The sequence below is a fragment of the Tiliqua scincoides genome, chromosome 7, assembly GCF_035046505.1.
Source record: "Tiliqua scincoides isolate rTilSci1 chromosome 7, rTilSci1.hap2, whole genome shotgun sequence".
NCBI lineage: Eukaryota > Metazoa > Chordata > Lepidosauria > Squamata > Scincidae > Tiliqua > Tiliqua scincoides.
The window spans coordinates 51,240,454-51,267,649 of NC_089827.1; the positions used below are offsets into that span (position 1 = coordinate 51,240,454).

At 42.4% G+C, this 27,196-nt stretch overlaps 1 protein-coding gene across 2 annotated transcripts in view; it reads left to right on the forward strand.

The window, feature by feature from the left end:
• POLR3B (RNA polymerase III subunit B) overlaps positions 1-26,428 on the forward strand; it is a 77,518-nt gene extending 51,090 nt beyond the window's left edge. Inside the window, exons 24-28 of one of the 2 annotated variants that reach the window (XM_066633240.1) lie at positions 9,392-9,495; positions 11,238-11,404; positions 14,632-14,745; positions 17,816-17,989; positions 25,803-26,428. In XM_066633240.1, the coding sequence (XP_066489337.1) occupies positions 9,392-9,495; positions 11,238-11,404; positions 14,632-14,745; positions 17,816-17,989; positions 25,803-25,932 (689 nt within the window). In that variant the 3' untranslated portion in view covers positions 25,933-26,428. Of the gene's footprint in view, positions 1-9,391; positions 9,496-11,237; positions 11,405-14,631; positions 14,746-17,815; positions 17,990-25,802 lie in introns of those variants that run through there. The other variant, XM_066633241.1, reaches the window with a different exon arrangement.
• The last annotated feature ends 768 nt before the right edge of the window (positions 26,429-27,196 follow it).

Here is a 27,196-nt window from a genome sequence, read left to right on the forward strand (position 1 = left end):
GGGGGAGGCAGGCAATCCCCAGGATCGTGTTGCTCAGGGGGGCTGCAGGGACTGGGATGCACTCACCAGTCCCTGCAGCAGCTGTTCTGGAGTGCAGGGAGCCCTACGGACGATCACGGATCGTGGAGCAATCACACTCTGCCTCCACAAAACCGGAAGTGGAGTGTGATAGCTCTACTTTCACTTCTGACGAGCTGGGGAGCCCTGCAGATGCTCGCGCAGGGCTCCCCGCACCCCAAGGAGGCTGCTGCAGGGACTGGTGAGTGCATCCCAGTCCCTGCAGCCCCATGAGTGATGTGATCCTGGAGATTGTATCGCTGCCTCCTCCCTGCCTCCTCCCTGCCCCCACCCCTTAAGGGGAAAGAAGCCAGGGCCTTCAGGCTGGGGCATTGTGACGCCACAGTTTGAAAACCACTGCTTTAAGCTCTTACCCAACCAAAAAGTTTTTTTAAAGCACTCTCTGTTAGAGGTGGTCTGTTAAAAGGAACATTGCTTGACAGTGAAAGGAAGAGAGCCTGTCGGGTTTCTCTAATTGAAACTGCACTATTGCATTGTGCATGATGATCAAGGAGGCATGGCTATGGGGGCATCATGAAGAGCTAACAGATACTACTTAAAATAAATCAGAGGTTTAGGGAGCATGGCACATCACTTTAATAACACAGGCCAACACACATTTTGCTTCCTTAAACATTACACCAATTCCTGGGTATGGTTCAAGCAGCTTCCACATGAGGAAGCTGCTTGAACCATTCACTAATGAGGCTATACTATATCTCCAAAACTGGAAGTGATAGGGCAAAACGGATGCCATTTTTGGAATCAGCACCCCAAATTCATATCGAACCACCATAAAGTTTGGGAAAAACTTTTCTGACCCTCAATTTTGTAGGCCTGTGTAATCAGTGTTTACTCTGTATGGACAAATGTAGATACTATATGATTAAGGCTGCAATCCTAACCACACTTTCCTGAGAGTAAGCCCATTGAACAAAATAGGACTTACTACTGAGTAGACCTCGTTAGGATTGTGCCCTAAGTCTTTGTCCTAAATCAGTAGTTCTCAAATATAAACAATATATTTTTTCCACCGCTACCAATTTGCCCTTGTAGTGTACTGTACAGTGGAATATTTGGTGCATTTAGGCTGTCTTCTTAAGTTGACACTGAGGTCCAACATGCCTCATGTGAACTAATGGCCAAATCCTATCTCAGCCTTGGGCTGCCAGAACTTGCATTCTAGCAACGCAAGGCAGTTTGCAACAGCGCAAAAGCCAGACTGCTGTCCCACACTTCCAGCCACAAATGGGGAAAGGTGCAACATGGAGGGCCCTACTGCTGCCAATAAGTTGGTGGTGGGGGTGGGAGGGGAAAGTTCGGAAATATTCAGAGCAGGGAGGGAGGGGTGGACCTTGACAGCAGCTCCAGGATCCTACCCCTCTTTCCCAGGTTGCCCCTCCCCCAACTTACACTAGCAAAATAGCTAGTGTGGGTCCAAGAAGACCCAGAGGCCAGAAGGCCTACCCAGAGTTAAGTAAAATACATTTTTACTCACCTCAGTCCTTGGCTTTCAGGTCAACACCCCCACCATTGGATACAGCACATGTCCATCAGCACAGCTGCATCACAGACAATGGTGTGAGGGATAGAACTGGGCTGTAAGTTTGTATCTCAGAACATGCTGTCCCATAGCACTCAAATTAATATAGCATCAAGTTGATGTGGAAACTATTTCCTGACAATAGAAAATTATCACTTCAGAACTTAAGTCTGAAGCAGTATCTGAAATGTCAGTGTCTTCTGGAGTTTGGAAATGGTGGAAGGACTTTGCTGATGGAGAACTTTAAAAATAGACTCTTTTCAGTAAGGATCTTTGAGGGCATTCCATTTTTACCTGAGTATATCTTTGGGGAGTTGAAAACACTATAAGGAATATCTGACATTCTTTTAGAGTGGTACGCAGCAAATCGAGACCCATTTGAGAAAATACTGATGGCCAATTATAAAAGCAGCTTGACTTCTATCAGATAGCTTTGGTACTAAGCTACTTGGTACTAAGAAGCGTAAATACCTATTACTTGCTCATTTTTTCTAATTTGTCAAATAAAATCATTTCTAGATCTACAGAGGGTGGGAGATGGCAGAACTAAAGAAGTTCAGACTTCCATATATGCTAGATTATTATATTTCCAGATTTCCTTTTCCTTCTGTCAGAGTCCAGTGAAGAGAAAAAAGTTAGTCTCCTTTGATGTGGGGGGAAAAAAGCAATATATCACTCCTCTCAAAGAACACTTCTCATTCTCTCATGTGAAAAAGGATTAACACCTCCAACAAAAGTCTTACAGATCACAGAACTAAGCAGGAATCCTGAGCAGTATTCCTGAAGTAGAAGAACTGTATTTAAGCAAGAATGATTGAAATGGGAAACAGAAGCTGTTTTAATAGCTAAAGATCCAAGATAAAGGCTTAAACTTTCATAAAGTATCTACACTAAAATAGATCTAAAGGCAAGGAAATGATTTTAAATTCATGGATGCAGTCATTTGGAAGACAATGTTTGATGGTTTAAAATGTTGGGCCAGGGTGTGTTCGCTGCCTTGCAATATACAGATACTTTATTTACAATATCCATTACCTATCAAAGATTAGACCTGTTTAGAGTTTATAGGGTGCTTGATTTAAAGCCACAGTTCTTACAAGTTTCCTTTTGGAATATGGTACAGTGAAAACACCTTTCAAAAATATTTGTGACAACGTCCTGGATTTTACATATCTTCTGATCCTATGAAGTAGCTATTATTTTCATATATTTTTTGACAGAAAAAGAATGGTTAAAATGCATTGAAAACCATAGTTTTCATTAATGTCTAATGAAATTAATACTGTTTGATTTGCAGTATAAGCAAATCAGATAGAAGACAAATACAAATAAAAACTGTTCCATTTGAAATAATTAACCTTGTAAGAGATGGTCAAGACTGTAAATTACACTTTAGTGAATAACATAAGGTTCCTAAAAACATGCATTGTGTTGATCAGGCAGTCCGCTGTCCAAGGGTGTTTCAGCAGGTGGGCTGCCATTGCTTAGAAGGCCCTGCATGTAGTGACAACCTGCCACACTTCTGAACATAAGTAAATACTGTTATGGTGCTCCTCATTGTAACTTAAAATTTTTGCCATATGCAATCTTTTAAATTAAATCTGTAGCTTAGAAACTTTAAGCTTTCTGTGAACATGGTCATTCATTTAATCTAAAACAGTTTGGAGTAGCTAAAATAATTTCAGGAGAACAGGGTTCAGATTTAATAGTGGCACTGGAAAATGGAAGACAGATTTATTTTAATGACAACAGTGCAAGTCTCATTTCATTTCTGCTAACTTGTTGGGTCTCTAACCCTCTTCATCCCAAGAGATGTCATTTCAGCTGACATCTCTGAAAACATGAAGACCTGTATTAAATTAAAATGAAATATAAAATTTGTCTCCTTTTAGTTTATTTTTGTCTGCTTAAAAGAAGCCCAAACCAAAGCTTCCCCCTTTCTAACTTATTTTTTAAACTACACTTCTTCCTAACTTTCCTTTTCTTCGAGTCAAGTAAGCATTTTAGCTCAAATAGCAAATAGGTAACCTTCTGACCCTTCTCAGTAAATCCTTCTTCCTCCTCCTTCTCCCAAATTATGGTAGTTCAGCATTTTATGGCCCCGAATAAAAGTCTCCCATTTCTTTTTCAAATAGTGTATATCCTAAACACATTTTTCTGAAGCTCTTGACTCATCCAGTTTATGTGTATTTCGTAAAGTTCCTATGATTCTTGTTTTACAATAGCTGCTTCCAGGAGCATTGTAAGGGTCTGAGTTAATCAGCTCTTTGTGTGCTTCAGACTATGCAAATTTATCACATCGGACTATTCAGCAGCTCATGGGAAACCAGTTTACAAACTGTATTGTCTTCTGGCGCCTCCTCTAATTTAGAATGGTTTTAATAAGAAAGCTTATCAAGTTAACTTATGTATTATTTATCTGTTAATTTTAATTCCCTTTGTCTTTATGTCAGATGGGACGTATCAGTTCTATGAGAGATCCACAAATTTTTTAGCTGGGGAACAAAACTCACATGAATCAGTGACATTTTGCAGTTTTGCCTGTTTGAGGTGAAAAAATTTAAAACCTACTAACCAGAAGTCTCAGTAGCTGGTAGCATTTGCAGTACTTTGACAAACTTCCTCAGCTACAGTGATAAACTATATCCTTCAAACACTTTTTTACTATTTGAGTTGGTGGTTAACGAGAAACAGATTACTAGGCTTCTTGATACTGGTGTGACATTAATCAAGCCCTAATGTGGCTAATAAGTGAACTTCTGAAATGCACAATTAAAAGCGCTTGCACACTTGAGATCTCAGTATAAGCAGTATAGAATAGAGGAAGCATAAGGACACAGTTCCATAATAATGGAAGATGTAAGGCGTATCCTGTGTAAGGGAACATTCTAGGGAAGTTTTTTTTTTAAAAATCATGATAAATGGGTTCAGATAAGACACTCCTATAATGGTTCTGCTTTTTAATTTTTTTTATCAAAAACAAATAGCACTGCAGCTGTGCTTCTGATCTTTTAACGGTGACCTTGTTTACATATACTGCAAAGGTTAGTCCTGCTATGCTTAAACCCTGATTTTTTGTCTTCTCTGATTCTCAGCATTTTGTTATGAAAAGTTTCTTATGGATATGGTTTTTCTTCTATTGCTAGACTTGTTTGATGGGTAACAATGGGCCCTCCTTATCCGCAGGATCAGCACCCATGACTCAACACGGATGCCAACTTGCACTGAAGGGCCTCACACGACCTCCCAGACACACCTAGAGGTGTCTTCTGGTCCCATCCAGGAGGTATTTTGAGGTGCAGGGAGGCCTCATGCAACCTCCTGGGCCTTGGAAAGCCTTGGGAGGCACTTCCAGTTTTTCACCAAACCAGAAGTGCCTTTCAAAAGGCTTCTCACTGTGACCTCCTGCTCCTCACAAAGCCTGCCAAAGCCTTCTGAAATGAACTCCCAGTTTTTGGGGCCTCTCTGCGGATTCTGTTATTCACGGAAATCATTATATGGAGGGGGAGGTGTCCAGGAATGGATTCCCCACAGATTCCTACATGGAAGTTGCTTTCTATGAGTGGTAGAGTATCAGTTCAGTGGGTTTAGCATGATTGGCCCTTGCCACATGATCAGATCATTAAATGCTGTTCCCACTTATGTGAGATCTACTTGGAAAAAGTTTTTATTCCCCATATGGTTTGGGAAACATTCAAAGGACTCTTACATCCTCATAGATCTACATCTTCTTATATCAGTGCACAAAACTGCGATCTACAACCAGTAAAATGTTCATGCTAAAGAAACTCTATTCATAGACACTTCTGTCATTTTGACAAGATCTTATTTATTAAACATTGTTTTTGTTTGCTGGTATACAGTTGCAGCAGGGCATGTTAAGTGTGTTCTAGTTTTTCATAAAATGTTTGGAATGGGACAAAAAAATCACCTGGTGATTTCTATTACTTAACTATACAAAGCATCACCCCGTCTTCCTTTCAGAAAGTTTGTTGTAGAAAAGGCAGGAACACTCATCAGAGACATGATTCTTCTTTATAGTACACAGACACTATAAAGAATGTATGGATATAGTATTTCTGGTCTGTGGTAAGGATATCATGAAAGCATAAACCATAGTTCACTCTGTTTGGGATCAGTTGCTAATGCTCTGAAGATGCAGGATTTTTTGTTTTCCTTTTATTTCAATTATGGTTTAAATTACCTTTTCATTGAAATTCTTTTTTTAACAAAAACAACCATAATAATTCAGAGCTGATGTGTTTGAAACCATACTGGACAACTGCTGTAGAAAGAGGCATAAACAGAGAAAAAATAGTAGAAAACAGCAGTGTGCAGGTTTGGAGGACCTTTTTAGCACATATTTATATATCCCTTGTGAAGTTATGAGGGATTCTGATGCTGGCCCGAACTGTGTGAACAGCTAAGAACATACCTGTGTATCCATCCAATTCTGACTTTCTGCCACACTGCGGAGACAATGTATAAATCAGTCCCCTTGATCTTCATTTAGGAATTAAAATTTATTTTTTAAAAGGTGTTTTGGAAGCTGCTGTTGGACACAATCTATTAAGAGCCACTTCTTCCATGCCACACAGATAGAGGTGTTTGTTTCCGGTGAGAAAGAGAGGATTACATCCTAAATCTTACTAAACACAACGGGCTTACTTATTTTACAATGAGTAAAATAAATAACACAATTTTCAAACACCTCTCTCTACTCATGAAAAAAAGTACAAATGTAATTTGCACTCTCACTTATTTCCCACAAGTTTCAATAGGGCTTGCAAAGGAGAACCTCCTCGTACGTTTGTGCCCCTTCCTGCTGTTTTTCTCTTCATAGAGGTGCCTATCTATCTAACGTAACCTAGAGAGACCCTGCTTCAGGCCATTTCCTCTCCTTGTACATAGCTGCAATGATATGGAAGCCACTTCCTCTCTCTTCTGTGGCACTGCACCACAGGGTACACTTACACAGGAAAGATCCATGCTGTTGGCCTTGCTAATGTGGCTGCATCATTCATATCCAGCTTGCAGTTGTCTGAGATTGTACTACAGAGAGGTGTCTCTGTGAGAAGGGACCTTAAAGCAGGGTCTTCTCAGCTTTGGCCCTGTCTTATAGAATTGTTTAGGGTTCTGCTTGACTGCAGTTTTCAAAAACAATTTAAGCAGCAGTGCAAACATTTTAAACTCCTGGAATTTTATTGGTTCAGTTATCTTGGGCCCGGTGACATTTAGCGTTAACCTCTTAGCAACCTGAAGAAAGAAAATATTGCAAATGCCTTATTGTATTTTATCAGTTCTGTACAGAATATACTACTTGTAGCATTTTTAGAAACAAGCCAATAGGGCTTGTAAAGGATTTTTCTTGGAATTAAGGACTTTAGTTTATTTTGAAAATAAGAATTTTCAAATTGTCTGGCAAGGAGTTTCTCTTATTCAAGATTCTGTCTAAATATTTTGTTTTAACGCCTAATCTCATTATGCTCCCTTTGTGTTTAACTTGTATTAAAATCTGTCAGCTATGACTGGTCTCATAAGCACAGTCAGCGGACCAGAATAAGTTAATTATTTACTTGTGTCACTAGTGCTCTTCATCTAATGAAATGCACAGCTGTGTTAGATCTGCAGTTGGACGTCTCGATTCCATTGTTATACAAGTCAGCAGAGGGTAGAAGCTGCTATGATGGAGAGGCCTCGGTTCTTTCTGCTGTTCTGCCTTTCTGTGTCGATTTCATGGATCTTTTATCATTCACTTTCACACAAAACAAACAACACAGTGGCTGTCTGCTATGGGAACCGTCTTGGCATATAAAAGGGCTTCAGCGCCTAGAGTAATTTTAAGTGAGCGAAGATTTAATTTTTGGCTTACAGGTGCCCTTTCATCCCACTACAGCCAAAACACTTTCAAAGAGGAGAAAAAATTGTAAATTTGACCAAACCCTCAATTTGGTGTATAAATGTGATGCACTAGGATTGTTGCATCTCTTTCATATGTGAGAAAACCACTGACATTTTTATTTTTTTGAGTGAGAATCTGTTTTCATCAAAGGAAAGTTTTGTGTGTGTGTGTGTGTGTTTTGCTGCAGTAATATCACTGTTTTTAAAATGACTTAAACTGTACAGCCTCCATGATGGTGGTGGTGGGAAGTCTATGGCTAACTGTTAGTCATGGTGGCTGTGTGTAATCTCCATATTCAGAGGTGCTGGTCGCGGTGGGGGAGGGCAACAGCAGGGGAGGCTATTGCCTTTGTGCTTTGCTTACAAGCTTCCCAGAAGCAACTATTTGGCCACTGTAGGAACTAGGATGCTGGCCTTGACGGACTCTGGTCTAATCCAGCAGGGCTCCAATAACCAGCTTCTTCTTCCTTCATTACTTCTTCCCTCCCCTTCTTCATCAGCCACCATGCACTTAGACCATATTTTCTTATTGGGTGGTGGGTAAATTGCTTACTTCTAGGCAGGCACTGATTGTCCCATCTCTTCCATCCCTCTTCCCCTAGTGAAATGGCTCGTTGACAAATTCTTGTTTGGAGCATGCTAAAAGCTTTCGTTACTCATCACTACCAAGTCAGGACTGTTGTCCTGTCCAAATGAAAATAAAACAAATGCCCATTTTGATTTACAAACTTGAGATGCTCTGAAGATTGTAAAGTGTATTAAAGCATTTAATTGTGACTTTTTTTTTTTTTAAGCCTACCTCCAATTAGCCTAGTGTAAGCTGTGGAAAAAATCAGTTTGCATAGACGTGTTCTTTTTGCAGACTTCTGTGCTGCTGGATTTTGAGCATCCTCTTGAACCCGAACATTGCAAGTGTTCTAAGTCTCAGAAAATGTTGGGGGGTATTTTTTTAATATTTCAGAAAACTTTGGTTTTAATCAATGATTCCGTATTGGAGTGAGTTTTCACAAGTTGCACACATTTTGGGTTGATGCCTCTAGAATGATCTCTTTTGCAAATTACAGAGTAGTCACCATGGTAGAATGCCACAGAGGGCACAATCCTAACCAGGTCTACTCAGAAGTAAGTACTATTTTGTTCAATGGGGCTTACTCTCAGGAAAGTATGGTTAGGATTGCAGCCAAAGTTACTGAAGTTTGTTGTTGCCAAAATATCAATTTTTAATAGTATTGTTGTTTTGTTTTGCTGATTCTTAATCAGCATTATGAAACCGCTTTGGGCACCTCCATTTGGAGAGGGGAAAGGGGTGTGTGTGTATATATGTTAGATATTTAAACTATCTTTCCACATACACAGCTTGCAAAACAGTTCTCATTTGAACAGAGTTTTTTAATTGGCCAACCTGACATAGAATATAACTCTTGCCTAGAAGTCTTCCCTTAGGGCAGGGGTGCTCAATAGGTGGATCGCGATCTACCGGTAGATCGCGAGGCAAAATGAGTAGATCGCGGAGCCCTGTCTCTCCAAACTGTTAATATGTCAGTTTCGTCTAGTGACTAGACGAAACTGACATATTTAGCTGACACTAAACTGACACTGAAACTGACACTTTAGCTGCTCTTCAGGCATGCAGCAAGGAAACTGACGAAACTGACTAGACTCCAGCAGGGGCTCCATACATTAAAGGGGGTGTCTGTCAGACGCTTCCTTCCCCCCTGGTAGATCTCCGGGCCTTGCTGGGTTTCAAAGTAGCTCTCGAGCCAAAAAAGTGTGAGCACCCCTGCCTTAGGGAGAGGAGTTGGATAACATGCAAGTGTTACAGTCGACTCTGGGCACCCAACGTGAATAGTCATTTGTAACGGCTTTTTGAAATCTGTTTTGTGCTCCTAGGGGTTTGCGGACTGATTGTGCCTCAGGAGGACATGCCATTTTGTGATAGTGGAATCTGCCCCGATATCATCATGAATCCCCATGGCTTCCCATCACGTATGACGGTTTGTAAATGTCATGTGTTTATGGTAGCAACTCAAATGAGTGCATTTGTTCCTTATTTACCACTTTTTACACGGAGATTTATTTTCTGTTAATAAAGCAGATTTTCACAGTACAGATGGACCCTCATTATCCACAAGTGTTCCGTTCGTGGACCGCTGTGGAGACCAAATTTCGCATGAAACCGAGTCACGTGAATTTTGGGCACCCCCAAGCTCCGAATGCGTCTGGAGCTGTTCTGAGGCCCATAGAAGCTGCGCACATATCCGATTTTCTGCCAAAAACCAGAAGTGCCTTTCTAGGACCTCTGGAGGCCTCTGGCCCGTGGAAGCTGCACGCAGCCTCCATGGGCCTCTGGAGAATACAGGTTGGGCTGAATCTGGCTCAACGAGTCCAGAGGACTGGTGCTGAGTCAAATCTGTGGATCCAAAATCTGCATATAAGTAGGCTGAACTTGTATGCATTATTCTTGATGGGGTAGAATAGGGGTTCTATTTTGAATCGCAAAAGGTTATTTTCTTCTGTGCTGTCAGAAATTGGTCCAGTAATATCTCCATATCTCTGGTATGTCTCATGTGTAATGCTAATGCTTCTGCCTGCTGCTGAATGAAAAGTGAACACTATGTTTATAGGACAGGGGGTTATCTACAACAAAATAGCTATTCCAGGGTGCTAGTTGTCTGTACTCTCTTAAATAATCCCTTGTTTATGTTTTGCTTTGGTTCCTTTTTGTTGTCACATCCTTGTGGAGATAATGCCTCGTTGTACATTCCCGTTAGATTTTTGCAGCTGTGTAGCTTCAGTATATGTTTAATGTATATATAACCAAATGCTTAAAAGAAAATCCCTGAAGTACCATGAACCAGCTGGAAAGAGAACTGCCTTGAAATGTTGATACTCTGTCCCAAGTAACTTGGACATAGGGAATAGCAAGGGCAGGGACTATGAACAGGTCATTATGAACCATGATGGCAGAATGCAGGGTTAACTTGGGGTTTCTGTTGGAAATCGAAAGAGCTACATTAGGGAACCCCCAAATTGAGATAGCTTTTCATTATTTGTCTCGTGCCAAATCAAACTGTTCTTGCAAGTCACTCTGTCACACAGAATCGAACATAAGAACAGCCCCACTGAATCGGGCCATAGGCGCATCTAGTCCAGCTTCCTGTATCTCACAGCGGCCCACCAAATGCCCCAGGGAGCACACAAGACAACAAGAGACCTGCATCTTGGTGCCCTCCCTTGCATCTGGCATTCTGACATAGCCCATTTCTAAAATCAGGAGGTTGCACATGCACATCATGGCTTGTAACCCGTGATGAATTTTTCCTCCAGAAATCTGTCCGATCCCCTTTTAAAGGCATCTAGACCAGTTGCCATCACCACATCCTGTAACAAAGAGTTCCACAGACCAACTACACGATGAGTAAAGAAACATTTTCATTTGTCTGTCCTAAGACTTTGGAGTAACAAATGTGTGCAAAGTTGGGAAAGCCTACAAGCTCAAAGTCCCCTTGAAGCTACCCGGTTCTTTTGATCCCAGTCTCTGTCCACATAGTTCTGTTTTTCCTCGTTGATTGATCCCATTTCCTTCAGTTTGCACCTTAAATAGGTGGAGGGGAAAGTAGTCTTCAGAAGGCTAGACAGCACTTTCAGAAGTGAGATACATATATATATTCTCTCTCTCTCTCTCTCTCTCTCTCTCTCTCTCTCTCTCTCTCTCTCTCTTTCTTTCTTTGTACAGGTTGGAAAATTAATTGAACTCCTGGCAGGAAAAGCTGGTGTCTTAGATGGCAGATTTCACTATGGAACAGCATTTGGGGGCAGTAAAGTTAAGGATGTGTGTCAAGATCTCATTCGCCACGGCTATAACTACTTAGGGAAGGACTATGTAACATCTGGCATCACTGGGTAAGAGTCTCCTGTGATTCGGGTAGAGTGTAGCTTTTCTTGCTTTAAAAACATCCTTTCTGTTTTGACTTTAACAGTGTTAATTCACATGTTGCATAAATTTTAATGTAAACTACTACGTGTGATTTTTTTTTAAAGAACCTGTTCCTGAAACACCAAACAGAATTTAAAAGCCAGATTTTCCATGCAGTGAGAGGTGACGTTTAGAAAAATGTTTCAAGGGTTTTTTGCAGAAGTTTATGAGCTCTTGGAATAAGATTAGCAGCTTTAAATTGAATACAGTAGTAAAATTATGGTATTGGAGGCAGGTGCTAGTCCATTGGGACTTTGTGCACAGCTTTTGCTGGTTGTGGAGTCAGTCTGGCGTCATTGGCTGATCTGTTAACTTCCTGCTGTGTTGATCGGACTGTCTTCAGAGACACAGAGTTCAAAGGAATATGAGACAGTTTAGGAACAGGACAAGGCCATATGGCCCAACATGTCTGCATTTTAAAAATGTGCCTTAATCCCACCTTTCTACTTGTTACCATTCCCATCATATCCCTGTTCTCCCCCTGCCCCCAAAAGCAACATATTCAGGTCCACTAAATTGTTCCATCTGTTGATTTTTATCCCCTTTCATAAAGTAACTTTCCTTTCAGTCTTAAATCTGGCTTGTTATCCAGATTAAAGATAACACTTTTTTTTTCTTTCTTTCTGAAGCACTTTGGCAGTATGATTTTTTTTTCTGAGAAATCCTTCAAGGCATGAAATGCTCTGGTTTTTTCTTGCCCACCAACATATTTAAAAATAAACATTTCTTTGTCTGCATCTGCTAGGAATCTAAAAGCTTCCTGTCCCCATATCTAGATTATAGTTTTCACATACAGAAATGTTCTTGTGAGCCACCTGTGTATGGAAAATTGTAACATCAGCATGCTTTTAACATCTGAACAAAGCTAAATTTATAAATTGTGGGTGTTGTACCCAGCTACAGAGCCTATAGAAACATCCCAGAAAGCCCTTCCATCTTGCTGATGCACCATAAACCACATGCCACCCTCTGGGTTTACATTTGTCTGCAGCGCCAAACTTGAAAAGCACTCCACCTTATGAGCCAGAGTGCTCATTGGGAGAATTTAGCCTTACATAAAGTGTTTGTTGCTGCAGACAAACATTGTAAGCATGAACAGGGGGGCGGGGAGCTCAGCATGCCTACTCAGAAAGTAACTGATTTTCCTTAAGGGGAGAGATCACAGAGAGATTCTGATATGATTGGAAATCTTCAATGTTTAGTTTAATAACAGAGTATTTCTATAGCATTTTTTGTGTGTTCAACACACTTCATACCTATCACCTTGATATAGTCCCTTTAGCAGTGGTTCTCAAACTGGGGTGTCATGACACCCCAGCCTGAGAGCCCTGTCCAATGCCTCCTTAAGGGACAGACCACCTCTGCAGTCTCCAGCATCACACTGCTATGGAGGCGGGGGGGGGGGCTTTTTAAAAAAATAGCTTAATTCCTACTGGAGATGCATGTGGAGTCCTGTAGAGTGCTCTGCAGGACTCTCCGCAGCTTGTAAAAAGTGAAAGTAGCTATCGTGACCTGTTTCCAGTTTCACAATCTCAACCAGGAAGTGGGTCGCGATCGCTACTTTCAGTTTATACAAGCTGCGGGGAGCCCTGAAGAGCACTCTACAGGGCTCTCCACACTCCCCAGATCCAGGCAAGAAGTAAGTTATGTTTTTAAAAAGCCCCTCTGCCCCCACAATGGCATGATCCTGGGGATTGCGTTGCTGCCTTTTTTTCTGACCCTACAAAAACTTAGCTTGGTCACTTTACTCCCAAGAAGTTTGAGAACCCCTACCCTATAGCAGCCCTGTAAGGTATGTAAGGTACTGTACTGGTACTGTAAGGTACTATCCCCCTTTTTGTGCAATCAGAGCTGACGATGAAAGGGGGGGAGTGCTTGCTTCAAGTCACCCAGTTGAGAGCTCATGACAGAGGAGACAGTCAAAATGGGGGAAGTCCTCATTTGTGGCTTGGTCTCAACTGTTGCTCTATGCCAGTTTAGATCAGTGGTTCTCAGTCTGACAATGGGTTGCCACCTCTCTGCTTTCATCAGTTGCAAATACTTCCATTTTCTTCATTCAGATCAGTGAAGTCCTTTCCATTCCATTGACTGTTATGGGGGGAAAAAGAGTGTTTTGGTCATAGAATGGAGGAGGAAGGACCAGCTTTATGTCTGCAAAATTTAAGAAAAGGGAGAGGGTAAATGTACCTTCCCCCATGAGTGGCTCTCTTGCTCCTGGTGCAGCCATCCTCCATCATCCCTACTGACCTACCACTTGTCTGTTTGCTCCACTCCTTTTTGTTCTGGCCCCCATCTTCCTCCCTGCTGCAATATCTGCACTAAAAGTTCGTACCAGGAATTTCTGCTAAAACCTAGATATGTGTTGAGTACTTGAGGAGAAAGTTTACCTTGTCTGTCTTGAAGGTAATCTGTATAGAGCAGTGGTTCCCAAACTATGGGTCACAACCCAATTTTTTGTGTTGGGTCAAGAAGCTGGCAAGGCAGATCAGGCTATGTGCATCAAGGGTTAAACAACCTGCTACTTGGGGGGGGAGCACTGCTGCCCAATCACTATTATAGCCATAGATGCTTGAGCGATGGTAAAGTGAAACTTTTTTTAAGGTGGGTCCTGATGCTAAAACATTTGGGAATCACTGGCATACTGTATAAGGCTGTTATGCTGTTGTGCTGCTGGGTCACGGCCATCAGGAATCATCTGTGTTGCAATAACACAGATGTTTAGTAGATCTACCTTTAGTAGATCTTCCTTTTGGATCTTATGCACTGACTGGGTTGGATTCTCTAATGTGTAGTAAAACCCTGAGCCTTTCTGAACCTCTGTGAGTCGTATGAGTGGGATTTGGCCCTTGTCCATGATGTAATCTCAGGATATTGCTCATGGGATGCAGAAGGAAACCAACTTGCAGAGGGAATGTGGTATTTCAGAAATCTGTACAGTCTGATGGATGAAAGGTGCAGGGTTTGGAAGAGAGCACACCTTGTGTGATACTGCAAAGAGGTCCCTGCATTAAACATGCACTTTTTGATACTGCCCTGTATAAGTGAAATGTGTGTCTGATCGAAGATTGTCACAGTATATTTGCTCATCTTTAAGGTGTGACAGGATTCTTAGCTGGCTTTTCCTCCCTTTAACGTTGACTTCCTTCCTTTTTAGGGAGCCCTTGGAAGCCTATATTTATTTTGGGCCTGTGTACTATCAGAAGCTGAAGCATATGGTGTTGGATAAGATGCATGCAAGAGCTCGAGGACCTAGAGCAGTCCTTACCAGGTATGGCAGAAACAGCAACACCAAATGCATGATATGTAAAGGAGTGTTATTTAGGCCCTCATCTTGGGATGAGTGTTAGGATGGTCCTCATCTTATATTGTGCTGTTTCATTTTTTGTAGTATTACCTATATAGAATTTTCACAAAACTTGAATTCCTAAGAGTCTGTTCTGGATGCAAAAAGCTAGTCTGAAACCATTGAGAGCAACATTTTTGTTGTCCTCTGAGGTTTCAGAACGCATTTAAGAGAACTGATTTCTCTGTAATCTTCTGGATTTTCTATCATCTAGAATGGAGCTCTGTTTTGGTAACTAGAACTCAGGAGCTTCTCAGACTCTGTCTTTCTCTCTGGGATTTCTTGTGTGAAGAACAGAAAAACTATGAGCTGTTCCATTGGTGGGTTAATCAAAGCTTGCTCAGTCTCCTTGTTGCAATACCCAGTCCCAGGCCAAATTAAAATGGAAGAAACAAGTTCTTTTGAGTCTGCTGTGCTTTAAGCATTCAGAAGCCTTGCAAAAGATTAGGGGTCTCTCTTACTGACCAAACAGTAAATGAGATCCACAGCTATACTATGTTTAGTTAGGAGCTAAGTTCACCTTTTGGCCTAATCAGGTGTCAATCCCATGTACTAACTGTGAAAAATACACAACTCCCTGTTCACTGACAAAAAATGTTGAACTGAAACCCTCTGGGCCAAGGAGATAGTGACCAGGAAGGACCATTTGAGGATGAAAATACCTGTGGGACTGTATTGGGAAGGCTTACAGGGCCCAGGAAAATGGGGCAACACCAGGCATCATGGCCTGCTTGCTTCAGGGAGCAGCAGTTTCCATGAGTTGCAGGAACTGCCTATCTATTGAAGTTCTCTGCAAGGAGGGCAACTGGAAAGTTGGTTCATACTTTCACAGAGCAATACCATATTGACTTCCCTGATTCAGAGGAAGCTCCTTTTGACAGACGGGTCTTTCAGAAGGTACTGCAGAATTCTGTAGCATGATTCCTGTCCTTAGAGAGGCACTACTTTGCTATATTACCATTATTTGAAAAATTTATATTCCATCCTTCCCATGCAGAGGCATCACTAGGGTTTGCATCTCTATGTGGGGCTGCCCCTGAAGACGGTTCGGAAACTGCAATTAGTGCAGAATGCGGCAGCCCGTGTGGTCACTGGAGCTAGGCGGTTTGACTCTGTCAGCCCACTTCTCCAGGGGCTGCATTGGCTGCCCATTCGTTTCCGGGCCCAATTCAAGGTGCTGCTTTTGACCTTTAAAGCCCTATACTGCTCTGGGCCAGGGTATCTTAGAGATCGCCTACTTCCGTACAATCCGGCTCATCCTCTTAGGTCATCAGAGAAGGCCTTTTTACAAGTGCCGCCGCCTAAGGAGGTACGTGGGGTGGCGGCAAGAAATAGGGCCTTCTCAGTAGTGGCACCAACATTATGGAACTCCCTTCCCCTTGACTTGAGAATGGCTCCCTCTCTTGAGACTTTTCGGCGAGGCCTGAAGACATTTTTGTTTAAAGAAGCCTTCTGAGTGCATGGCCTTTTTAAACAACTTTTTTTATCTTTTAGTATTTTTACAGGCCTGACTCCTCTGATTTGCTACGTTTTTGCTCTTTTTATCTGACTTTTTATCTGACTATGGTTTTTATGGGTATATGTTAATGTGTTTTTAATATGTTTTTATTTGTGGTTAAATTATGTTTTTAATCTGTTTTTAATATGTTGTGAGCCGCCCCGGGTCCCTTTGGGGAGAAGGGCGGGATATAAATAAAGTTTATTATTATTATCTCTCAGAGCGAGAGCTCATTGTGTCATCCCCATGATGGACCTCCTCCCATACCAGACTATACATAATAAATTACAATATCATATGCACAGCCTTAAGTCACTAGGGTTGGTGTAACCCCCATCAATTTTATTTATTTTAATATAAAATAGTCAGGTCACCCAACAAATCAGTAACCAACCAAAAACTAGTGGCAAATCTGATGACACACAACTAAATAGGAGTTATTGTATTAGCTGTGATACATGGAAATGAGAGCTGATTCACACCTTATTGGTTCCCTGATGTGTCATAACACCTCATTGGCTCTCGAAACACAGTCTCATTGGTCGGTTTTTAGTTAAATCTACTTTTTGTTACATAAGGCAGTTGTATTTTCCTTTTCTGGTTATTTGGCTATAACATTTGATAGAATACAGTTATTTCAACACAGTTTGTTAATCCTGCATTAAAGTACCCATTGATTGATATATAACATGATGGTATTATTTAAAAATACCATATTTTCACAATTTTGGCCAACAGTAGTGTCACTCCTGCAGGGTGTCACCCTGTGCAGTCCAACATCCCCTGCAACCCTAGTGATGCCACTGTTCTGTGCCGAAGCAAATGCCTAAGGCGGCTTACTGACCCAGAAGCACAGGAGGATGGAAAAACTTGAGCTTACCTGTAAATTCCCTTTTTTTCTGTGGTTTTAGAATAATCAGTGTACCCAACCTGAGTCTGAATAAAGGTATGCATGAACTGTATTGGGTTTTTGTGTGGGAGAGACCACAGTCTGAGCTGGGGGCTTAGGTGGGAGCATCTTTCTCTGTTTTTATTGTTGGAGTTGGTATATTACCATTTCATGGTTGTGAGTGGTCGCTTCCATGTTCTCGGTCAGCCTAGAGAGGGGACAGAGGAGAGCCCTCTCCCTTGGTGTGCTTTTTTTCTGCACATGACCCTGCCTGGCTACCAAGATGAGAAGTTTCCCCACAGTAGTGACTCACCCATCCCTGAACCATAGAGAAGGAGTTCACAGGTAAATTCAAATTTCCCCTTCTCTAGCAGCTGCATACAGCCACTCTTGGGTCACACCTTTAGTTTTATGTTATAAACGAGATGCTTATCTGTGCCTTTATTTTGGTAAGTTGCCTTGTATTGACTTGAGACTTGAGGGTTTAGACTTTCAGGGTCGGGTGTACCATTGTTAAATGTTTGACAGCACTCCATTATGGGGAGAGAAACGTTCTCTGTTTCAGTGGGACAGCATTCCTGAGCAACTCTACCTGTTTTGTTTAAAAGGCAACCCACTGAAGGCCGATCCCGCGATGGTGGCTTACGTCTGGGAGAAATGGAGCGGGATTGCTTGATAGGCTATGGAGCCAGCATGCTGTTACTGGAAAGGCTTATGATTTCAAGTGATGCTTTTGAAGTGGATGTGTGTGGCCAGTGTGGATTGCTAGGCTACTCTGGTTGGTAAGCAGACAACTGCTTTTTAATGTTTCCTTGTGGTTTACCACCAGTCTTATGTTTGTGTGTGCGTGATATTTCTGTGGAAGTTCTCTACTGACCTGAAAAAGACAGATGAATTCTGTTACATAGTATCTTGCATTCATGTTGGAGCCTAATCCTATGCATGTCTACTCAGAAGTAAACCCTATTACAGTCAATGGACCTTACTCCCAGGTAAGTGTGGATAGGATTGTAGCCTTAGTTTTGCATTTTGATCTGCATTGTAGAAGTTCCTTCTAATACTGATTAGGAAGAAGAAAATGTCTTTACCATTTCTTTTTTTAAAAAAAAAAATTCTCAGTACTGATGTAATGTCTGTGTTCTTGTTACAAAGCAAATGCTCAAAGATTACTCAAGTCTTCTAGTTAAGGCTTTAGTGAATATTTGTTGGGCCTGTAGAGCTGTAGGATTATGTCTTTACAGGACAAAAATCATTTTAAAAGGAACTGGAATCTCCCCTGTGTGTTTGGCAGAAGATTATCTACTTCTCTGGAGATCTTCCAAACCTTAGTGTGTGAGAGGGGGTGGAAATTCACCATCTAAATTTATACAAATAAAAGAGGATTCATCAGCTGAGCATAGGAATTGAGACAAAGATATGACTGCATATTTCATCCATGTTACAAATAGCTGACTTATCACAGCATTTTCAAGAGGGGGAGACCAGCTGTGTCAATGTCCCTTTCTCATCTAAGACCCAAATCGGACCACACTGAAGAAAAGGCTGGCAAAAGAACGTCACGGAACTGTTCCTTTGTTCAGTTGCTCGGACTCTTGCAGAGCAAAAGTAAAGAGGGGGGATGTAATGGAGATGACACACACGCACGCACACTTTTTTCTTCCCAAATTTGGGGCAGTGGACTCAAATCTTCCTTACCAGTTTGCAGCAATTGTGCTTTTTATCTACAGAATTCTTGCACCATTCCTAAGACACAGACTGCAAAGGTCTTGTGGACTGGAAGGGTCTGGCTTACATTATGCAACCTGAAAAACTGTCTTCAGTTTCACACCTTTTGTGCAGTAGCCTTGAAAGTGATTACTGTATGATAGTACTTTTCTGCACAGTACTCCATTTAATGGAATTGGTTTCCGCAAGAAGTGGGTGATGGCCAAGGGCATGGATAGCTTTAATAGGGGATTATACAAATTCACAGAGAAGAGGCCTGTTGGTGGCGACGTGGAACCTCTTGGTTCAGCAGCGGCATGCCAGTTGCTGGAGAGCCACAGCAGGAGAGAGCTATTCCCTCTGTGCCCTGCTTGTGGTCTTCCCGTTGAGAGATCTGGTTGGCCACTGTGAGAAGCAGGATGCCAGGTTGGTCTGATCCTGCAGGTGTGGTCTTCTGCTTTTCTTATAATCTGTCCATTGTAAACCCCATCCTAAATACTGGATTTGCTGCTGTGAGATGGTGGAATGTCAGTTGAAATTCTAACTGCTGAGGGGAAAGATGTCAAAAAGTGTGACCTCTGGTAGGGATGGTAAGTGAAAATTACTTAGCCTGTGAGAAATCTTACACAGGGCCTAGGAAAAGGAAGAACAGAACCAGTGGTGTTGGGAAACTACATTCAAAGAGGGCCAAAGAGGTAGGAAAGACAAGAAACTAAAGATACATGAAAGGAGGCGAATAGGTTAGGCAGTGAATGAAGAACACAGGACTGCTGCTGGAGTGGACACCTGAATAGGTGAAGAGGCTTAGTGACAAAAAGAGCACTGGAGCTCCGCAGACTGCCTTAAGATTAGAGATCTTCGAGTCGTTGACAGGAAGGGAGTGGGCAATCAGAGAGAGGTAGAGGGCTGATGAACCTGAGAGGGAAGGATGCAGTGCAAGGAAGGGATGGAGTTTTAACTAACCAACTTCAGCTTAAGAGCAAAGGCTGCAGATCTCCAATCTATATTGTAACACTGAGAGGGAGATTGCAATGAGTCTCTGGTTCTGATTGATTGGGAGTGCCCTAATGTTACAGAGGGGAGGCAAGTTGGATTTTGTTACTGCCATTGACTGAGTTCTGATCCAGGAGGTCGGAAGCATGCAGGCACAAAGGCTTAGGCAAGGAAGAATCAAGCTGAGCATGGCTTTTGGAAAATAGCGGCCTGAGTGATGCAGAGGAACTTGGAAAAGGAACAAGATGTGATCTGGGGGAGGCAAGAGGGTGGAGTAGGGGAGAAAAAGAAAAATGAGAGGGAATGGACAATGAAAAGATGTATATAATTACAGTGATGGACTTTGGGGATGGGAAACATGTGGAGGGAAAGGATAAGGTCCAAAAATATTTGTTTGGGTGATGGGAGCAAAGGCTTTACATATAGGACACGCTACAGTGCTCCATGTTGACTGCTCCTCTTCAGTTTGGGAGGTGTCAAAATTTGCAGATGACCTCAAGCTGTTCAGGATGGTTAAAGCCAGAGCAGATTATGATGGACGAAAGGAGGACCCTTCACACAGCACATAACTGGTCTGTGGAATTCATTGCCACAAGATGTGGTGATGGCTTTAAAAGAGGGTTGGACAAATTCATAGAAGACAGGCGTACCAGTGACTACTAGTAATGATGGCTCTGCCTTGCCTCCAATTTCATCAGCACTACGCCTCTGAATTACCTCTTGTAGGGAAGCAATAGTGTATGTGCCTCTCTCTCTTGCTAGTGGGCTTTCTAGAGGTATCTGTGGGAAACTAGATGGACCTTGGCCTGATCCAGCAGGACTTTTCATACATTCTCATAATTATTTTCAACCGCTTTTCATAAGGACTGTGTAGCTTCCAGGGCTGGGACTGCCCTTGGGAAACTGTAGGGGGCAAAACTCTGGTTGGGAATTCTAGGCATCTTGTGCCACCATTCCAGCCCTGAGAACCCACATGTCACACCAAGAAAAATTATGCTAATGTGCCATATAAACAGATTAAAGATTTAAGTCATGCAAATGTCATGCCATTTTTCAAGCAGTCAATATTTTGAACATGGTTTTAACTCTTTCATAGAAAGATAAGCTCTCGTTAAGGTTAGCTCTCATTTCCCCTGGAATTTGAAGTAAATAGTTGTATATGGATATAAAGACCAGAAGGGCAGGCATTATGTACAGCATCAGTGTATTTATCAGATGGCACAGATGGGGTGCAATGAAGCAGAGAAGATACTGATTCTGGAATAAATTATGCAATTCGGTATATGTGCCCATTTAAGTTCTCAGTTTGTCTGCCTATACATTTAGATTGGGAGGGGGAGCTTGGTGTGGGGTGGCAACAGGAGAGACCAATGAGTAATAGAAGTATTCAGAGTTTAGAAGAAAGTAACTGAAGGCTAAGGGAAACACATGTTGAAAGAGCACATGGGCTCCACACCCCTGAAAATTCTAGTTTGCAGCCTTATGCAAATACTACTGCTATGTTTTTGCATTCACAACCATAAGAACTAGAAACTTTTAGAATAAAACTTTGGTTGACACAGTTGTTTCATGGGATCCAATTAACACATGCTAAACGTGCAGAAAGCTATCAGCTTTTACTATGATTGTTTACTACAGGAAAAGATGGCAGTTTCAAGAGCAGGGGAAACTGTTAAAGAATGACATCTTGTGAGTGGGTTTTTAAAACCTTCAGAAAACTTGCTTACGTTCTGTGGGTTGCTCTATATGAATGTTGGAAAGGCATTTAAGGGATGTAATCCTGATCTTACAGTGTCGGACAGGGAAGCAAAACCTGTAATTGGGTTTCTTATCCAGTTATTAGGTGATTATATGCTCTGTCTGTCAATAGTGAGAGCCAAGCAGTCCTGTAATGAGCAGCACAATAGAAACTAGGCAATTACAGCAGCTCCAAATCTCTGAGATGGTATTTGCCAGTAATTCCAGCTTTACTGAGGAATTGCTGTATGGGCAAGCTGGTTGCAGCACATAGCTCTAAGAAGAACCTGGAAGGTGTTCATTCAAGTCAGACGTATGCCCAAGGACCATAAGCCAGGCAGCCTGCATGTGAAATTCTAACAGTGAATGATGACCAGGTGGCAGCAGGACTGAGATTCCTCAAGGAAGGGGGCCGGAGCCTAAGAAAGGTGTCCTATTGAGGACACTCCAATACTCATGCAGGTTTCGCCCTACTCCCATGATGTTAAACAAAAGTACACGATCTGTCTTTGTAAACCACGAAGCGGATCTGCTTCCTTTGTACTACCACACAGATCTCCATAGGATAATATCTCTTCCCAAAGTGCTATTGTGTGGACTAGGCCACTGGTGCTCAAACTTCTTGGGAGTAAATCAACCAAGGTAAGTCTTTGTGGGAGAGGGGGGATGGTAGTGATACAATCCCCAGGTTTGTGCTGCTATGGGGGAAGGGGGGCTATTTTTAAACTTCCCTTACTTTCTGCTGGGGTGCAGGGAGCCCTGTGGAGCACTCTGCAGGGCTCCCGGCAGCTTGCAAAAAGTGAAAGTTGCGATCATGACCCACTTCAGGGTTGCAAGCATGAAACCAGAAGTGGGTCACGATCGCAACTTTCACTTTTTACAAGCTACGGGGAGCCCTGCAGAGTGCTCTGTGGGGCTCCCTGCATCCTCAGACCCTGGCAGGAGGTAATGGAAGTTTAAAAATAGCTCCCCTTGCCCCGCAGTAGTGCAATCCTGGGCATTGCACTACTGCTGCTGCTTTTCCTCTGTCCTCACCCCTTAAAGGAAAAAGGGCAGGGGTTCCTCAGGCTGGTGGGTCACAACTCACCAGTTTGAAGACCACTGGACTAGGTTTTTTGCACTTCTCCTGTGCACCTCAAGATCAGGTCATGCCTGACAGTGCTCCACTTAACTGTATTCCTGCCCAATTCTCAGAAGAACAAGGAGATCTGTCATCTTGGTGGCTGTTTAGACATGGTCCATCTCTTGCACATGCTCTCCTACAAGAGATGTGATGAGAGTAACCTTTGCTCATTTGCTTCTTCCCTTTACCTTCCCGACTTCTCCCACTTTGATTAGAAGTAGGCACCTGACTGGGGAGAACCTGCAGCTCTGCAAGAGGCTTGGCGAAGTGACTTCCTGATATCATTATGCAGAATGGGGGTAATATCCAAACAGGTCTTGTCCCTGACTTGCATATGATTGACTTAGGCCTGCTGTACAGTTGCAGCAGAAGCAGGTGGTAGAATGGACTGTGACACTTCAGACTGCAAGTGGAGGGGGCAATTTAACTGTTTTAAATGCTTCCCTGCATTAAAAAAAAAGAACAAAAAACCTTTGCGCAAATTGAAAACCAACTTAACAAAGGTTTAGGTTAGAACAATTCTTCCAGATTTGCTAGGTTTTTTTTTTATAGGAGAGCATTCAAAAGTGACACCCCCCCCCCCAAGTAGTACAATTCACTCCACTGCTTTAGGAGAGTACACCACCTCATTCTGGTGCACGTGTAGAACAGCCCTTGGACACTACTTAAATACATAGCTTTTGACTTAACAGTAAACAAATAGAAATGTTCCTAGAAACTGCTGCGTTCTGTCATAATGAAACCATGAGCAGCTGAATTAACGGGCCACCGCCTTTGCTTTTCGACAAGCATTCTCTGGAAAACCTGTTAGTTGTACTTTTTTTTAACATATTGTTGTCTTGCCTCTCAGCTCCAGCAAGTACAGGTTTGGCTATTCATTCAGCTCACAAATTAGATTGAGGGAGAATCTTATTCTTCACCCCTAAATTGGAGTACCACAATTAACATTTCTGTGCCACTGATTGAAGGTTTCCTTGGTAATACAAGGCAGCAAATAAGACTTGGGTAGCGGATAGGGCAGCCGCCGGATTGTCCGAGGAGCCATTGCATTCAATATTTACAACAGGTTGATCAGCAGTGAAAGTGGGGTGGGAGGAAAGGGGCTGCATTTTACAAAATGATCCTTCTGTTTTGGCCTAGTATAAAACACATCTTGCCTATTTAATGTTAATGTTTTGAAATAAATTCTGCAGAGAACCAAAGGGTCTCTTTGCCTCATTGATATCGTAATTGGGACCTCGGTTCGGTGTGTCAATGTTTGGTTGCCTGCATCTCTGCCCATTCCATTCCATCTAGTAGGTGCAAATAATTTGGTGAGCGTGTATAATATCTTAAGCCATTAAAGACTGTGCATTTGACTGTTCGGTTGATTTTTCTTGGAGGGGTACATTCGAAAAGTATAAGGACTCTTATTAGCAACCACTTCACCTGACTGCAGAGGGAGAGGTTAGGCAATATGGGCCTAATAATCCATCTGGCTGTTATGTAACTTGAAAGTTTTGGAACCTTATTGTCTTCCTCCTTCCCCATTCCTTTTCCTTTATCTACGAGTATACAACATTGTTAGATTATAAGCTTGCAAGTTAAGGCCTACAGTTTCTGCCTCTCTAAAAGTGAATTTGGGACACTCAGTTTGAACTAACCGCTGGTTCCAAGCACACGATGGAGGCCAGACCTGAGCTCCTGGACATGACCAGAGATGTTCTCCGGTTGTGTCTGAGAGCCTTTCTGAGAAAAGCCTCTGGAAGTTGCTAGAAAGGCACTTACGGTTTTTACAAAAACTGGAACTGCCTTTCTGGTGCCTCTGGAGGTCTTTCAGAACACCTCTGGATGTTCTGGCAACTGAAGAACATCTGGATGGCAACTGAAGAACATCTCCAGTCATGTCAGAAGGTCCTATGGACCAGACCAGCTGATTTGTTATCCACCTGTTTTGGTATCCGCGGAGGCTCAAGGAACGGAATCCCCTGCAGATACCAAGGTCCAACTGTATTTATCTCTTAATGTTTGTACAGTGCAATGAAGGCATGATCCAGAACACCACTCTGTGGTGGTCTCAAGTCTGCCACTGCCACCTCTGCACTACTAAAAAGGTCTTTACCAGACTCTTTGCCTGGTTTTTGCAAATCCAGAAGTGTGGAACCTCTGGTTGTTTTTTCTAGGGGTCCATGAAGGAGGTCCTTCATTTGTGCAGTCTGTAAATAAAACTGGAAGTCTACACTTCCATGTTTTAAGGAACATGAGAACATATGAAGAGCCCTGCTGGATCATGGCAAAGGCCCATCTAGTCCAGCTTCCTGTATCTCACAGCAGCCCACCAAATGGCTTAGGAGACACTTATAATAATAAAATTCCACATCTTGATTTGAATGAAGCCACTAGTTCTTTGGCAATAGGCTTCTAACTGTCATAAGTTGAAATAGGTTTGGAGCTGATCCTGTAAAGAAAACAGAGTGTAGTCTCAAGGAGGTTTGTTAAATTACAGGATGCATGGAGTATATTGGCACATTTCCTTCCCAGCCCATCTACATGCAAGAATGTAGAGAGGAAAGATGAGCGCCACTGGAAGGGAGAAAGTGGGTGTGGCAATCTTGGGCTGAGCACATAATTCCTATTCCTGGATCCCATCAGCTGTCAGACTGCCCTTTGTGGGAATGCAGTGCAGCTTTCACCCTCAGCTTTTCATCTGCATTCTGTACCCAAGAACAGATTCTATAGTACATTGGAAACAGCTCTACAGTGATTGGATCTGGGTACAAATTCCAGAATCCTTAGATGAACAAATTTGGGAGCCCTTGTTGTTCAGTGATCGTGGACAACTGTTGTCGCAGTCTCAGAGTTTTTCCTCTGTAAACTTAAGGTTTTTAAATGAGCTGAAGGGTCACCATTTTTGCAAAAGAAATAATGTATTCATTGTGGGCCCAATTCAGTCTGTGGGCTGCAACTGCCATTGAAGTCTTAATCCAGCCTTGAATGTGTGTTACTGTTTTCCCTCCTGTGGAACCATATACTGACCTTGTATGATCCCTTCTATTTAGGTGTCACTACTGCAAGTCTTCATGTCACGTATCATCCCTGCGCATCCCCTACGCCTGTAAGCTTTTATTTCAGGAGCTTCAGTCTATGAACATTATACCCAGATTAAAACTGGCCAAGTATAATGAATAACTGATCAAGGAGCAAAGGAGTAGAATTACAAGCGAGCACATAGTCGGAATGAGTTCTTTGTGACAGCAGAAGTGCTAAATCCGAAGAAGCCTCTGAGATTGAATTTTCCTTCCCTCTTGGACTGGCAAACAATGTTGAAGATAACACTGGCATCAGTTATTGCAAAAACTTCGGATGTAATCTATGGTGGTATGCTAGACATTTTGTCTACGGAGGCACTGCTACAGTAAAAACAATCTTCCCTTATAATGCATGGAAGCCTTGTGGATCCACCATTCTGAATGGTTGTACCCTCTGTCAACAAACCACTATAAAATGTGCATAGATTCAGAGCAGTAAATAGTCATGAAATCAATGAGGTTTAAAGGAACAGTTCTGCAGGCTTTCAACTTGTGAGTCTGACTGATGCCTCAATTTGACTAAATGTTTAGACAAATTGACCAAATTTCTGCACTCAGTTTTGTGTGTGTGTGTTTCAGTTGTATTAACAATGAATGGAAAAACAAATAAAAATGTTCAACTACTTTTCTGGAATTTGTCTTTGCTTGATGTACAGCTGCTTTAAGCTACTGCAGTAATACTGCAGTATAGCAGTATTAAGGGTCCTAAATATTTTTAAATTGTGATAAAAAGGAACATGTCATAAATTTGTTCCCCAGTTGTGGATATTCTGGAATGAGCAATATAACTTTGATTACTCTATTAATCAAAGTTAAATTGCTCATTCCAGAATATCCCACCCCCAAATGGGGAAGTCTCAAATGGAACTCTTCTTAGAATATAGTTGGGCAGTCCAGTTCTCAACTGTGCCTGCACAGCCAGGCAACACAGCCTGGGCTGCACCCAAAGCAGCTTAGGAGGCAGCTGGAGGTCACCTCAGGGTAAGGGGATATATTTTTCTCTTATCCCGAGTAAAGCCCTGAAGTCCCTATGGGGCTTCTCATCTGAGAAGCTTGTGTAGGGCAGCTCAGGAGCGGGACTTAGGATACGGTGTATGCTGCTGCCACCAATTCCACCCCCCTCCTGGACCTGATCCACCTCCCATTCCACCCTTCCCCTGCCCAAATATGCCACCTCTAAACCATTCTCTCCCAACCACCCACCCCTCACTCTGCCCAGCGCAGCCCTACCTGCTCCAGCCAGAGTTGCAATTGGATATGGCACCGGCAGGTTGTCATGTGCCTTTGTGCCGGCAATGCCAGCTTGTGAGCCATCATAGACATGCCTTATGGTACGTTTACAACACTCTGAGCTGTTGCAGGAA